The sequence below is a fragment of the Lingula anatina genome, chromosome 10 (genome assembly GCF_051362555.1).
Source record: "Lingula anatina isolate TDL-2025a chromosome 10, LinAna3.0, whole genome shotgun sequence".
In the NCBI taxonomy this organism is placed as follows: domain Eukaryota; kingdom Metazoa; phylum Brachiopoda; class Lingulata; order Lingulida; family Lingulidae; genus Lingula; species Lingula anatina.
The window spans coordinates 4,084,597-4,100,887 of NC_141776.1; the positions used below are offsets into that span (position 1 = coordinate 4,084,597).

Here is a 16,291-nt window from a genome sequence, read left to right on the forward strand (position 1 = left end):
TTAATGGACACGGGCACGCTTTATTGTCCAGTAATACACTGCACTGTCCGCCCAACCATTCCACATGGGGAGGAAGAGTCGTCAACGAAGAGTGCACAAATTGATGGGCGAGCCTAACAGACCCTTCAGTAGTACATACCACGGGATCTGCCACCGTGTAGGCGGCCATCCTGTGAGATACTACTCCCTTAGACATAGACAATTAGATATGGTCACAGGCAAACGGTGGGTAAGGAACGAAATAGATACACCATCAAAAGAAGTTCAAAGCTACAATGAATGTGTGTCTTATTGCTATGCATGTCTTGATAGACGCAGTCTGAATGGCTTACCCATTGAAATTCTACAAATTATGTGTTGTGTAGAGTAATTACAAGTGAACGTTGGAATTAAAATCTAAAAAATGAATTTACAGATTGTTCTGTATATTACAAAGTGTGTAACAGACCCAGAGACCGGCCGGTCAAAAGATTTATTTTTAAAGAAACAATTGCAAGACGCAATTAACTATGTTGTTACAAATGAATAGAAAACTAAAAAGCTTGTGAGTACATCGTTGTTAACACCACTTCAGTTCGCCAATGGTTCATCCGAGTTCCTTGGAGGATTACACGTATACTTTTGTTGACGTCACTTCCGCCCATAAACGTCACCCAACAGATGTGACGTCAATGGCTGGCGTCACATCCGCTTGGTCAAAATGGGTGCGGAAGTGACGTCAGCTTGGACAGGGCTTCGTTCGTTCAGTCAGTCTCCTTATGAGATAATTAAAAAGTTCACAGCTGAGCAGAGAGATTGCAGATAGTATTTGCAGCTGATTTGTGAAGTTAAAATCCTCAGATCGCCTATTTCTGATCTGGACCCTTCATCACTCTCTTGATAAAATCTGTAAGAAAAAAAGGAGTAATAAAGATATAAAGTTTCTGCACCACTGATCTGAATATAACGATTTGTCCGGTGTATGAATTTAAAGTACATACAGACGTGGGGTAACATAGAAAGTTTAATTAGGATCTTATTTTTGGGGAGTAAAAATATTAAAATATTTGTAATAAACTTCTCTTAAAGAAAAATATTTTAAACTTGTTTGTCATTAATTCCGATTTCCAATTTTCTACATCTTTTCCACAAACAGACAACGCTGATGAAAAGAACCTCATTGGTAATTAGCTATGTGGGTGAATTTTACCTTCGTATTTCACATTTCCGTCTAAATCTTCCTCAATTCCGGTAAATTTTACGATAAGGTCCACGTCGTCATCTGAAAGGCGTTCACCTGCACAGAAAAAAGTGGAGGAACATCAGTTTACTTTATCAAGAAAAATACAGGGTTAGACATTAAAAGATTTCAGATGAATAATGCAATAAAGCGGGTTTCGCTATTCCATGCTTACGGCCAATTAACCCCACCCACCCAATTACCCCCTGCATACGGATATATGTACATGCATATGTAAATATTACATGAAAAGTATCCATGGGTCAGGGCTTGTCCCCTTAAATTTTAGCTTAACGTTATTCCATCTTTCCTTTCCCATCCAATAGATTCCAAATATGTTCAAGGTACGTTGCTTAAGCCTAGGTCCCAACTACGTTTCACGGTTTTTTGGGTCCCTTGCGTCCGGTTAGGACGTAGCTAGATCGCAAGGAAGGAATCAAGCGGCTGTTGATCATGTCGAAAAGTTTCTACGTGCTGTTTGCGTCCTCCAAAAGTCGCACGATGGACGTGCTCCTCACGCACGAACTCCCACGTTTTCCCCATATTTGGCCGTAGAGCACATGTAGCAGTCCGTGCGTTCGGTTGGGACCTAGGCTTTACATATAGACAAGTAGACGCACGCACGCACGCACGCACGCACACACACGCTCACTCACACATACACACAAAGAAAAGACAAGAAATAACCCATTTGAAATTTCCGATTATAAAACTATTTTTACTTCTCTCACAGAACATATCTTCAACGATAATACCTCCAAGGCTGCACAATACCAAAACGATATACCCCCCACCCCACCCCCAGCTTTACCCAGAGTACTCACCTAAAGCTGTTAATACATGCCTAACCTCTGCCGCTGAGATGAGTCCCTGACCCTCCCTGTCGAAGGTTTTGAATGCCTCCATAAAGTCTGCGAAAGTTCCACTGTCTTTGATCTGGGCTGCTGCCTGGTAGATTGGAAGCAACTCCTCGAACTTGTATTGTTTCTCACCTGGATATATCAAAAAGCAAAAATAGTAGTACAGGAACAGTATCTCCGATGTAAACTAAGAGTAGCCTGCTAAACAAATTATGCATGCTCGTTATGAATTTGTTCAATTCTGAAACTGAGAACAGTTTACTATTCTAATTTGAAATGAACCCTAATTTTTTTCACTGAAATTACCACTAAAATCTACTTTCAGTTATCATTCATCGCATAGGAATGAAAACGTGGAAGAAGTCATTCGTAATTTTTATTCATAAACTTTTATTCATTTACTTTATTATTATTATTATTATTATTATTATTATTATTAAACTGGAACGACAATAACACTATAACACAATGAGCACATGCATAATTTTCTAAATGCATAAGTATATAAAGAAACATAACACGGCTATAATTGTGTTACAATGACGTCATGATTACGTCATGCGATTGTTGTGATGTATGGCCACCTTCAGTGACGTCACCATGCCAGCCAGATGGACTTACCCATTTTCTTTGTGCCGCCATTCTTCGCTACTGTCTCGTTTGTTGGGTTGATGCCGCAACACCTGAGGAACTCGCCAACTTTGAAAGCATCTACCAAGCCGTCACGACCATCCCAGAAGTCAAAGAGATCGAACACCTCCTTGATATCTGAAAGAACACGTGGAGAGAGTGTGATCAAAACGTGACAAAAAACACGATGTCTGAAAAGGCACGTGGTTACCACGTGATGGATTTGTGAGTTTTGAGTGTATTCAGTTTTGGTGCCGAATCGACACGTTCTGGAAAGTGCGAACACATTTTTATCTTAAAAGGAGCATTATTTTACCTTTTCCAAACTTGAAATGTGCCTTTACAGATTTACTTGTATACATGTACATATATACCTACCACCATATGCATGCCTTTGCAAACATAAGTGTATGCGAACACATAAATGGAGATATGTATACAGTCTGAGCAATTCACCGGTATAGTGCAAAAAATACATCAATATTCCGTATTTTTATAATACTTTATTAACATCAAGGCTAAGCCAAGCAACTTACACGATATACATTTTGAACTTAAATGACAACTATACAAAAACACAGAATGCTCTGACATAGTGATTCAACTATCAATTCTTCATTGAAGAGAAATTAATGACATTCTTAAATATTTCTTTACAACTGTTTAAGTGTATAAAGCAATAAACGCATTTTTTAAAGTCTCATTCTCTGGGTTGGATGACTGTTTGTTTTCTCATTAGTAAAGCGCTATCTATGCATCGTAATAAGTCAATTTACTGATTATATGGACTTAAACTATTTAAGTATTTGAGCATGCATTTGAATATGTCCATCGGGAATGCGCAACTTGACTTGTTGAACAAATCTTGGTCCATTTGGTTTGAATGTTAGTCATTTCATGGAATCTCTGTGTTTTTAAAACCATAACTTCATTCCTTTGTCACTGTTTCAATACTTTCTTGATGAAATCTGGAAAGAAGCAAATGCATCTACTTAAAACACATCAGACAGGCACGGAATAACTCCTTTAGTTTCCAATAACTCCTGTAGTTCTAAGAATCATTCTTATAACTTAACACAGCTGATGAAATTCTTCTCCTTTAGTTCTGCAATGTATAGTTAAGAACACGATCTTTACGAGAAAATGTAATCTACATTAGAGGTGGGGAATACACACGCACATGTTAAAAAAGAACAATAGTGCTTTGTGTATGCATTTGTGACATGCAATAGCTTAATCTGTCTCAATCAAACCGATTGCCGTACATGTACATTGCCAGATCCAGGGTTTTGCAAAGGGGGGGGGGGGGGGGGCACAAGGACAAAATGACTTTTCCACTTCTCCATAGTATGTAGGGCACAAGGGTTAAGAAATTGGCATCTTCTGTCTTGTCTCGCTCGTTATACTATTGTAAGCGGGGGGGGGGGGGGAGTGAAGGGTGGAAGTGGGTGATACGTGGGTGCTAAGGGAGGGCCATGTGCCCCCTGAGCTCCCCCCCCTTCCTGCCCCTGGATTAATGAAATTCAACAGTGCTCTCGGTACCTTCATATTTTATGTTCCCGTCTAAATCTTCCTGAATATCCGTCATCTTCAGAATTGTGTCCACTTCTTCATCGGACAATCGCTCTCCTGAAATTATATGTTATACGAGTTTAGCATGGTTATACAATGGAGCAGAACGAATTAAACTCTGGTTGATTTCTTTCACAGTATCATGACGTCACCTAACCCAGGAAAGGCATTACTGTCAAGCATCTTTTTAATTAAGGTAGTCTTCACCTTTGCCAAAGCGTCTTATTCATAAAGCAAATAAACCAACGTCAAATGATATCTTGTTGAGTTTTGCCTTTTCTAAATCATTATTTTACCAAATTCTTAAATGTCGCTTTCTCTCTTTCTTTCTGTTTCATTTCTTTAAATTTTGTAACCTAGTGACGTCATCACTCTCTTACCGACTGCTGTCAGCACGTGACGTAACTCTGCCGATGAAATATATCCTTGACCTTCCCGATCAAATGTCTTGAAAGCTTCCATGAAGTCCGCAAAGGTCCCCGAATCTTTGATATTGCTGACTGATTGATATATGGGGATGATTTCTTCTAGTTTGAGTTGTTTTTCGCCTAGAAAAGAGAAATATAATCTCCTCGTCATCTTTTTATACTCGGGGGAAAAAGTGAGATTAAACATGCATTTCAATTGAAGGAATTACAGGAAACGTGAAAACTAAAATCTTTTAATATAGACAAAGACATCGCAAATACAAACGTTTGTCAATATATGACAGGTACGTTTTATCTGATCGTTTGTGTAGTTTATCAGGGTTATGGAAGACAATTCATTGATAAAATGGTAGGTAATAAGACGATACAAAACGGAAAATCGTGAAATTGGCTATGCCTTTAACACCCACTGAAACATACCCATTTTCTTGGTCCCTCCGTTCTTGAGGACTACCTCATGTGTCGGGTTCAGTCCCACACATCTGAGGAAATCCCCTACAATGGCGGCATCCACCAATCCGTCCCTTCCGTCCCAGAAGTCGAACAGATCGAATACCTCCTTGACATCTGAAATGTGTTAGGTGAGAATGTGAGAATGTGAGACGTTGTGGTGTGTTTTTACATTCGGGATAACTCGGCAAATTTCGTGACTATCGCGGAGGTTAAGAATCACCGAGTTTGGCCGAATGACATTCCGCATGCTGAGAATGTGTTTGGTGCGTTCTTGGAACATTTCAGATTCTGCATTGTGTTAGTTGTAAAAACTGATTTTAGACGCTTACTATGAGAACAATTTTACAGTGACCGTCATAACTAAAAATTTTTACAAGAAAAAAAACACAAGCAAAAAACAAACAATGTAGTATCAATGAAAGTATGGCATATAATCTGTTATGAAATAGTCTAACCTTGGTATGCTGACCACAGGGAAAATTTGCTACTGAAAATGACTAATACAAAGTCTCGCTTCCGATGCCAATGCTTGTCTTCAAGAGATATTTCTACTGATTGCGAGGCATCGTAAGGAAAGACAAGAATAGCATAACACAAACAGACTCAGTAAGATTATTCCCCAAAGAAAACCTTTGCATATGTCAAATGGGCTCACCTCGTACAACCCACTGCCGATAGTAATACTTGCCTAAGCAAGGAAAAATACCAAGTTCCGTCCTACAGAAGTTGGGGTAATTATCTGCCCCTCTCTATCAAGTTTCACCACAGGCGGTGGTTATGTTCAACGCTAGGTACAACCGTAACTTGAAACCAACGGCAACTCACTGTAAAGGCGTACCCGCGGGTAGCCATACGTTTCAGTTATATCCAGTTTTATCAATTGAGTATTTTTCAATGATAACAGAGGGCCTGCGATACACTCTGTACGTAGGGTTTTTACCTATTTTTATGCTGATACATTTTTTTCTCTAAAATCACCTGTGGCTGTTACACGTACATTCTTAGTGTGCTTACAAAATTGTGTGGCCTCTTGTCTTTCTGTGTCTTGTATTCGTTTGATAAAAGTCTAGTAGTTCCAGGTCCCGGTCTCACAAAAAAATTTAGGTCGGGTTCCCCGGCTAAGAACTAAGAAGGCTAAAAACTAAGTCAATTGCCAAAGAGAAATTCTACACATCACAGTCTGGAGTCTGGATTGAGAATCCCTCAATTGCCTACTGTTTTCCTGAAAGCGTTAACCAGCAGGTGTAAAGGGGAAACCCGATACCGCATCCTGCTCAAGGTTCACCTGTGAGCATTTATAGTCCTTAGGGCGCCAAGAGGATGGGCTTCACCTTAAACCTTCAATTTATCACCTTGAGTATTTTTCATCACAAAAGCTTGACGATTGGAATAGTTCACTCACACACACACACACAAACACACACAATGTCTTTGGTATCAAAATTCAACTTCTTATTACAATTGTGTTTAAAGGTACGTTTTAGCAGAAGTCTTGTTCTTGAAAACACTGATAGAAATTGCCTGCTTATCTTTGCAGTACACCTGTAAGCCAGCCTCGCTACCTTATTTGGGAACGACATAATAGATTCGGAGGTGGGTGTGGAGATTGAAAGGGAGATTATTGGGAGAGGATTTCTGGTTTCGGGACATCATTACGCTTCCATAAGATCTCAGGTCATCGCCATAAAAACAAACCCTAACGTGGGGTAAAGCGTCGAATTAGTTTCGTTCCGTATTCCTTGTTTTATTAATATATACAAGCATGAAATGAGTATAAGTGAAAGATCATTTTATGTTGCTGGCCACGGAAACGATTCCTCTTTAAGAGAATTGCCCTATTTTTATACCCACTTTCTTTCTTAGATAGGCATTTGCTGCAAGTACCTCTACTTAGCCTTTCAACTACTCGAGGCATTTTAACATTTAAGACACTCAGATAAGTATTCAATTAAGGTCGAGTTACTTTATATCTATGTGTTTATCATCTACACACCGAATGCTTCAGTTGGAAAGTGGTAAGGGAGCCTTATCTCAAGTGCGCATGTCCGGCCTGGCGGCACACGATAAAAAAAAAAGTCCAGAACCAAATCGAAATATTGATAAACTCCTACCAGTATTTATAAAACTGGGAGTGAAAATGACCAAACAGAGCAAGACCATCAGGTTTCGTAAATGATCCATTTGCTTCTCACATTTCATATGCATGTGCGTACGCGTGAGAAAGTGATGATGTCGGTAAAATTGGCCAAGAGTCAAGTTTTTGTGAAATACTTCTAGCACATTACACTGATTTTTTACTTGTAATATATTCTAAGGCAGAAACCTATCTAGCACTGAATTTCCCTATAATATAACACCTGCTTCAAATAGATTTCAATAATGAACGCGTCTCCTCATCTTTTACAATAGGATTTTATTTGTGTTTCGTATCAGCGTGCACTCCATATTAATCTTTACCCGGCAAGGCGTCCAAGCACTACGAACAAAGATTTGAGAACTCTCTACCCTCGTACACGTTATAATTCATACACCCGAGGTGCCTTAAGGTAAAAACATAAACCGGGTAGTGGCTAGGACCTGGACGAAAGGGATCTAAGGAGAAATCTTAACGGATATCAAAACCGATTAAAGAGTGGCTGCCTGCATGGGCATAAGACTTCACGGGATGCACAGGTTACTGTAGGTGCTTGCATGTGTGCGCGTGCGTTTGCGTGTGCATGTACTTGTGCGTGCGTGTCTAGTGTTGTCCGTTTGCATGGCTATAGCTGTTAGCATGTACTGATCTTCGTATGTTTTACGTACGTTCCCCAACGTGCATAGCGACACATCTTTTTCCTTAAGCACCCGTGATTAAAAACGCGAGGAAAATTTTGTTGGAATCTTAATGAAAAAAACATGTGCAAGCTAACATCATCTCTCCACCAGAAGAGATCGCTCTTATGTTTACACTACCCACGATCTACACTGAAATGCGGACACCTGGAAAACACCTGTGACTCCCAGTGAAACGTTACTCTTTCTTCCCTACACCCTGGGATATTCAGGGAGTACCTGGGACAGAAGAGGTGTTCTGATGACGGAGACCGGTTCCTATTAATCTCTGAAACTCAGGGTACCCCAGGGATCTACGGTGTAAGAATCCAGTAAGACCAGACATTAAGATCCAATTTGTGACAAATTCAATTCGCATTATTATTTTCATTAAGTCATGAAAACATGAACCTTTGATAGCGCCGAATTCCATTTTGCTCCTTTTTATTGAAATTATTATATTTATTAGTGTGTGTGTGTGTGTGTGTGTGCGTGACAGCCAAATCGTCTGGTTATTCGAACAGCTACAAGCAGCAACAGCTTAGAGGAACGAAATATATTTATGCTCACGTTAAAAGTCTACAGACATGAACACTCAATCAATATCTTCTGGATGTCACTTTTCAGTTCATAACCACTTGATATTCAGGGTTACCCATCTTTTTCTTGCCGGCACGTGATCCCTATTGCACCCTTCAACTAATCCAAAATGACATTTTGTTAACAAGAGGTGCTTAGAAGGTTTTAGACCATGTATTTTTTTAATCTCAGTTGATCAATTTCATAATAAAGACATATGGCCCTTAAAAAATGCAATGTTAGATTCCGTGCTCTTGATTGCATTGTTTGCATTGCCATTTTAATTGTTTTCTATAATAGTGACTTTATATCCTGTTCCCGTTTGTTTTAAAATCTTAGTTTTCATGTTCATGACAATACTATCATTAATAATTCACCATCTAACTGTAGCATGTGTGATGATTATTGCACTTCAGTGCTTTATCTGTAAAAGGCCTGCATATTCTCGACACGATTTAGATTTTTTTCACATAATTAGTTTTGGTAAAAATCTATTCTCTACCATTCATCGAGTGCAACAGCAACTAGTTTCATAAACGATTAATGACGATAAAACTTGTTTAAATGTCCGAGTATTAATAAAAATGTTATTATCAGTTAGACTAAACCTCGACGTAGACTTAAACCCTATCCTGCAAGCACGCATGTACGCTTACGCGCAAAAACACCAACACAAAAATCTACATTATCAGGTGACATTACAAACAGGTGATCGACGAGTTATAATTATAATTCCCAATTATTTCTACACAGATCTCTACACCTGTGGTGGGCGGACATGCCTATTTCTGGGAGGCTCGTGAATATTACCTTGTTTATTTTCAGAGCACCTACCTGACTTTCTAAGAACACATATCTTCTCTCGATCACCGTCTATATAAGGTGTGGAGATTAATCGGGCTTTTCTCTGGACTATGATTCTTCTCACGCTTTATATATAAAACTTGACCATACTGTTAAGGTGGGGGGGTTGGGGGGGTCTCTCATCTTGTGCTCTCACCCTCACCTCAACCCTTCTGTTTTCTTTGAATCGAAACATACCGGTATTTCTAGGGCCAGGGGCTGTGCATAATTATATGACTATATGGCTGTGCTGCTGGATTTAACATGGTAGACCAATGAAACAGTCATTTGGTTTCTACACGATACACTATAACAGCCTATACTGCTAAATGCAACTGGGGCGGAGGCCCTGCTTCCAGTACTTACATTCCAATATGCCCATACCGTATATGTGTATATGTCTATGTATAGTAAGCATGTTAATTGCAGCTTATGCACCAGCATTATGATTTTTATCAGAATATTTTGTATTTACATTTACCAAAAATATCACTATTAGTCTAAAGAACGCCAATAGGCCTACCCCGCGTTTCATCCCCCAACCCCACCCCTACTCGCCATATCTGATATCGACCCTTGAGGCGGTTACTGCCACAAATTTGACCTCTCGATTGCTCCTGACCTTTACTTACAATACGATTATTTATTTGTTCAGTTATTTATCTATCTATTCATTTATTTTCACTTTTGAGACAAATTGTTTTATACTAAACACAAAGAATTTAAAAGGCCGAAATAACGACCGAAAATGACGGAATTTTACAAAGAGCGAAACATGCGCTTAACAGGTTCTACAAAACACTAACTAGTCAGGTCCCCCCTCCCCCACCCGAAATATACACACAACTTCTTTGCTCCCCGAAATACGAGTTATAATCTTCTCAGTGCTTGGGAGCACGGCGCGATTGCCCGACGACGAGTGAAGTGGTTTTCACGGCCATGTTTACAAACGTAGTTAAACCCCTATCGTTTCCCTCGGTAAACATGAACATCAATGGACTCTCGTGCTTCATAGGTCCATATTAAGAGGAAGGGGTTGACTATACACCCGATGCTAGAGTATAATTAACTGATAGTTAATTAATTTAAGGAAAGCTATTTGTTTTCTACCAGTAATGGTAATGACCAAATGTTCTCGTGAACATAGTTTTAATCTATTAAAGCAATAACGTTATTCAGCTGTATCATAATATTTGTCATGCCAGTTTTCAGTGCGACTATTGGTTATTTAAGAATCTAAAGTAATGGTAAAAATTATCGCAATTGAAAGTCTTTGTTCCAACGTAACCATACAAATGTAAAAGGCGAATAACTTTCCCTTTATAACAATTTAAATATGAATTCTCAGCACTGAAATTTGGCTTTATCAAATACTTTTATCGAGGTGGGTATATACAATATTGTTCTCTTTCTTATGTTCAGGGACTACTTAATAGTTACCAACAATAAATAAAATTCAACCATTTTCTTACAAATTCTCTTCTAAAAAATCCCCTTACTCAATTCTATACGAATCTACATTATCTCTCCACTTTTCGCTCGGATAAGAACTAGCCGCGAAAAAGAGGCCGCCATTTTCAAGAGATGCATACGTACTTATCTCTAACCCCTCACCCATTAGCTAGCATGACGTAAAAGTAAGACGTTTCACCCTGCATAAATATCGTGGCACGTGTCAATTTGCGGTCCCTCTCGCAAAGGTCAGGACGCCAGTTCTATTTCTAGACAAGGTAGCTGCATTTTAACATCATTAAGTGAGGTGAAAATACCCACTAAAGCAACTATATGAGGTCGGGCAGACAGTACTCTCTACCTGGGCGACAGATTTTTTTTTTGTGAACTTTTCTCTTAGCTTGCTTTACAGATATTGAAAAAAACTGATAATTTATTAAATCATTTATGGCATATCAAAAACTATTACAAAAATCATCTCCCAGCGACCCAATCCCTTTTCGCATTCATGAATAATGTTGAAAATTCACACACACACACACACAAACACACACACACACACACACAACTTCAACCATAAATATTAAGCCATTGTGCGTACTCCACAATATGCCCTATATAGGCTTGCCGCTATCTTAAAAACAGCGGGATAACTGTGCGTAAACACACTGACTAAAAAAGCCGAATATTTTACCCTACACTTGATCTCAAATATGCATTTTATCGGCACCTACAATTACAGTACTTCTTTTCTTCCTTTTTTCACTACACGAAATATGAAACATACCAACGGGTTCAGGACTCTATCAGGCCAGGAGGGGGGAAGGGGGGGGGGTCAGCGTTTATCTTTATGCATGGATCCAACATTTATTTAGCAGCATGTCAACAAATATATGTGGCCAAAAAGGAGGATCCGGTTACACCCGCCCCACCCCACCCTCTCCTAAACTTATTTTCACACTAGGTCCCACCCCTGTTTTATAGCCGAACCCCCGCCCCCAACCCTGTGATATATATATTTTTCCTGAAAATCTTCGTACGGTTCGAGGACAGAACAGTGTTACGTGAGTTGCATGTAAAAATTCAGAATTTCAGCTCCACAATGCTCAACTTGAAGTCATAGTTTGAGACCAACTCTGTTTGTTTAACCGTACTGCCTTTAAGAAGAGCTGCAGGATTCACCTTTACAAACTTTAAGAATTCACGCTGGTTTTTAATTAAATATTTATCCGCTTTAACGTAAATATTTGCGCATTCCCTAACCATCTGAACGTGGTTTTCTAGACATGTTTTCAATCTTTCCATAGTTAAGATATAACTGGTGAAACTGCGAAAAGGGTAACATTTCAGCATTTAAGGGCGTTCCATCACATCCATAGTCCCTAATGTGCGTAGTTTCTTCACTTGCGGGGTTGTAATACCCTTAGTTTACTAACCCTCACTTTACACGTTAAATGTTCTTGTTATATTTCACATCCAATGCTTTTGTTATATTTCCTACTCCTGCTGTATTTTGTTATGACCTCTTAAAAGAAATGTTTACAAACTTATTCATTGCTACATGAATACTGTAAATCATCAATAGAAACCGCCCTGAAAATTTGGCGTTTTTGGAAATACTCATGAAAGATAGAACGATATCTTATCCCTATTTCTTTTTATTGCTTGGTAAAGCCCATTCTAACACTTGCCATCTCGTCGAGCATCGAGGTCGAGTAAAGGTGTGTAAATCCAGAGCAAATTTAATCTGCGTGAGTCAGCATACCAAAGGCTCCATATATCAGTGTAGAGTTATTCACGCTCAAATCACATCAAAGTCTTGCAACAAAAAAACAAGAACACCCTTACCTTCAAGTTCTTCAGGATCCAGCTTTTTCGCCATTGTCTTTGGAAACTTTCGAGAAAAATCCACCGGAATAAGGCTCTCGGAATGCAGCAGACGATCAGTCAGCGTTCTTGGCAGACGACTCCGAAAACAATCTCTTTCTCGTTTTGACCCTGATTGACGTGCGTCTTACTGAGAACGCTTAATGTCAATACAACCTTATACTCTAAGACTTGGCTCTAATCCCCCACCACCAAAACTAGGGTTATGTTAAATATTTAACAATGCTTCGCGGCATACATTGGTGTTTATTTAACATTTAAACACGAGGCATTATGAGGACTGACGGAAATTAGGGCCCTAGCATATTTCATGTCAAACACGTGAAGTGATAATGAATTCAGAATACGGGAATGGGGGTTTCTCGCTCCCTCTCTCTCTCCCTCTCCCTCTCTCTCTCTCTCTCTGAACGTAAATTGCAAAAAATTATTTAAAATTTCCCCAGCAATAACTAGGGACGGATTGAGACTGGACGTCTTCTGAGTCTACCGGAAGACGGTTAGATTTTAAAGTTTACATTGACGGGTATCTATTTTCTCTGTCGAAAGACGGTCAAAAATGGAGGATGGATCAACAAAAATAATTTAGAAGACTGTCAGAAAATATCTCTGGATCCGCCCCTGAATAAGGGACAACAATCTGCTGAATTTTCAACCAACTACGGGCCAGGTGAGAATTTTAAAGATTTCTTTTCAATTCAAAAGTACCACGCTGCGCAGATAAAGTTTCCAAAAATATCCTCCCATTCAGAAAAGATGACAATGAAATAAAGAAAAACTCCTGGCTGGGAGTTAAACTGGAATAATATTCACAGTCGGCAGGTAATCTGATCTACCCCACCTTAGCCGGTGTTAGTCCAAATTTAATCCGCCAGGTGGCTCTTGCGTCGGGCAGCAAGGTGTTGGCCGCTGCTTTGCACCTGTTTCTGTTCCATATCATTTGAACCTTGCAGCTATGCTAGATTTGGTGGGTCAAAAGGAAGGCGGTTATATAATACCATACCTTAGCTAAATCAGGTTTGCAAAGGAAGTATAGTATCTAAGGTTTTGGCGTAAAATGCCTTTGCGATTTCATCTAGTTGTATATTATAATATTCTTTTGAAATCGTTAATTTCCAGCAATGGAATTGATCGTCATAGCAAAATTATATCTTGGCAGGAACAAAAAATTGTGAGTTTATCTTTAATTTGAGATGAAATTTTAAAAAAAATAGAGAGAGGATAAGAGAACATAGTTTGCAAATATCTTTAGGAACTTCACCATAAGTCTAATTCCAAATGAAGTTCTTGTGAAAATAATTCGTCAGTCATGCAAAATGAGATATAAAAGATTTTCATAAAAATGTGAAATAAGGCATTAAACGTGACATCGAAATGTTGAAACAATACACACGCGATGTTTTAAAGTATGATGTGAAAAGGAGGGATCAATTCCAGGAAATCTTCCCGATTGATATAAATGGATTCCTTTTTCTGACATTTCCCGACATAAGTCCCTTAACTAGGATAACCAGACACCTGCCAACTGTGACGTCATCAATAAAAATGGAGGTCAAATTCGAAGAGGAATAAAAACCACCTTTTTGGAGCGCAGGTAACCTCCATTGCAAATAGGTTTATCAAAATGCATAATTTCCAATGGTAGGCACGGGCTAGAAATTCAAAGAAATGGAAATCACCATCTACAGGTTTTCTATTCTGGGAGTCAGGTTCGAAATCCCTGGATTCTGAGGTTACGCAGTCGCACAGGGCGGCTTCCAAGTAACGACAAACCAGGTGGAATGCACACACTGATACAATCCCACATGAAAATCAAAAATCGATTTTGAAACCACTCGAAGTTCTTTCCAATTATTTCACTCTCAAACATATATTCCTCTTGTGAAAGAGACTCGAAGCGTCTTTTAAGGATCCGGGGAAATTCGCAATTAGTCAGTCCAGGTAGGGGGGAGAAACTGCGTGCTTACCTTCGATTTCACCTTTGCTAAGATCAGTCTGTAAAAGATAGAAATTGAATAAATAAATATCCACTGTATATTTTAGCTTTCATAAAGCACTGAACTGACAGACATTTTCCAGTTGGGGGACTTAGTTTAAATTGTAATTGGTTCTTTATAAAAGATAAAGTTCACTTTCCGCCCTCTTAGTCACGTGAAGAATTATTTGAAATTTGATAACGTTGCTGAAAAAAAATCATGCTTCAAAGAATACAAAATACTCAACAGCAATCTTCACACCGGAATATTTAATAGACACTGAAAAATTGAAGCGCAAATTATTGCAAACTTACCATGATGTCTGTGTGGTAAAATCCTCGGACGTGCGATGCGTGTTACAGAGAAGCGAACTGAAGCCTGCTGTATCCAAAGAACAGGAATGATAAGCACGTATTGACTCCCCTTTCCGCTTGGGGGCGCTTTTAACGATAGAACGTGCCGGATGAGAGGGGTGTCAGGTTGCGCCAAGATGCACAGATAGGGCGTCAAATTTCACTCAAAACTTAGGAATTCTTCAAAATGTATATTCTTACTATATGTTTCTACCAAATAAATACATCAAAACCAATATTTTATTCAAAATTTTGCTATTTTTCCTAGATGAGGTTACTGATTTTTTATACCCATCCCTCCCCTTCATATGCACAGTGCCCTAACTCCAAAAAAGGTGTCTTCCTTCAGATCGTCTGCAAGCAGCCGCATATGCGCTGCATCGTATAAATGGAGCACAGTTGTTATTCGATACAAGCCTGCCAGTAAAGCCGGCGCTGTTTTGTGGCCAATATGGTTATACAGGGGGGATAGGAAGACGATAGCATATAGACCAATACATTTCGCTTGTTGGTCTATTTACCTGAGAATTCCCCACTACCATCTGCTACTAGGGATCTCTAACAGTTTCTCCTGGGTTTCTTGGGGCTTCCGGCTTATCATTGGTGGAAGCAGGTTTTGGTGTGCTTCAAAACAACAATAATAATACAGCAGGTTACCTAGAGGGTATATAGTAGAAGCGGAACGCGTGCTGAGGCGGGAAGGATAACGATCTATATGCGCAAAATTTACCCGCAATGCTGTTAACGCAATACTGTTGTTTTGAATTGGAGGTTTTTGGCAACGGGTGCATAGCGCGCTTAAGTGACTTCTTGCCAACTTCGCAATGTCCCTCCAACGAGGCGTGCAGTTATATATATCACCTGTAATCCAATAAAATAAATCACGTTCTTTAATGATTTGCTAGCCTATGGATGACTGGGAAAAGATGTATACCCAATAATACTCCTATGATAGTGCAGTTTATAACCCTGCAACAAAACAGGGCCCGGTTGCACCAACAGGGCGTAAATTTACTCGGCTACGACTGTCGTAAACCGCAACGCCTGGCGTCCGTGCGCCAGGTTTACTCTCCCTGCTTACGCCTGTTGCACCAAGACAAAAACTGATCGTCGTAACTACGCCTGGGTAACGCTCCGTTGCGTCACTGGCCAACAATACGTGAATGGTGTTCTCAGCTGCAGTCATAATGGAATGATGACAAAAATAAACACAAAATGAGCATTTCAGAGA

The 16,291-nt window shown here is 39.4% G+C and overlaps 2 protein-coding genes across 2 annotated transcripts; both read right to left on the reverse strand.

Annotated features, from left to right (window-relative positions):
- LOC106167115 (myosin essential light chain, striated adductor muscle) lies at window positions 1-15,162 on the reverse strand. The gene is made up of 6 exons (XM_013545820.2): window positions 15,022-15,162; window positions 14,699-14,726; window positions 2,701-2,847; window positions 2,044-2,211; window positions 1,190-1,276; window positions 1-886 (listed from the first exon to the last, which is right to left on the reverse strand). The coding sequence occupies exons 1-6, from the start codon at window positions 15,022-15,024 to the stop codon at window positions 846-848; spliced, it is 474 nt and encodes a 157-aa protein (XP_013401274.1). The 5' UTR covers window positions 15,025-15,162; the 3' UTR covers window positions 1-845.
- Window positions 3,193-13,021, reverse strand: LOC106167116 (myosin essential light chain, striated adductor muscle). The gene is made up of 5 exons (XM_013545821.2): window positions 12,696-13,021; window positions 5,130-5,276; window positions 4,662-4,829; window positions 4,252-4,338; window positions 3,193-3,677 (listed from the first exon to the last, which is right to left on the reverse strand). Exons 1-5 carry the CDS (start codon window positions 12,727-12,729, stop codon window positions 3,649-3,651), a joined length of 465 nt encoding a protein of 154 aa, XP_013401275.1. The 5' UTR covers window positions 12,730-13,021; the 3' UTR covers window positions 3,193-3,648.
- Window positions 15,163-16,291: the final 1,129 nt, after the last annotated feature.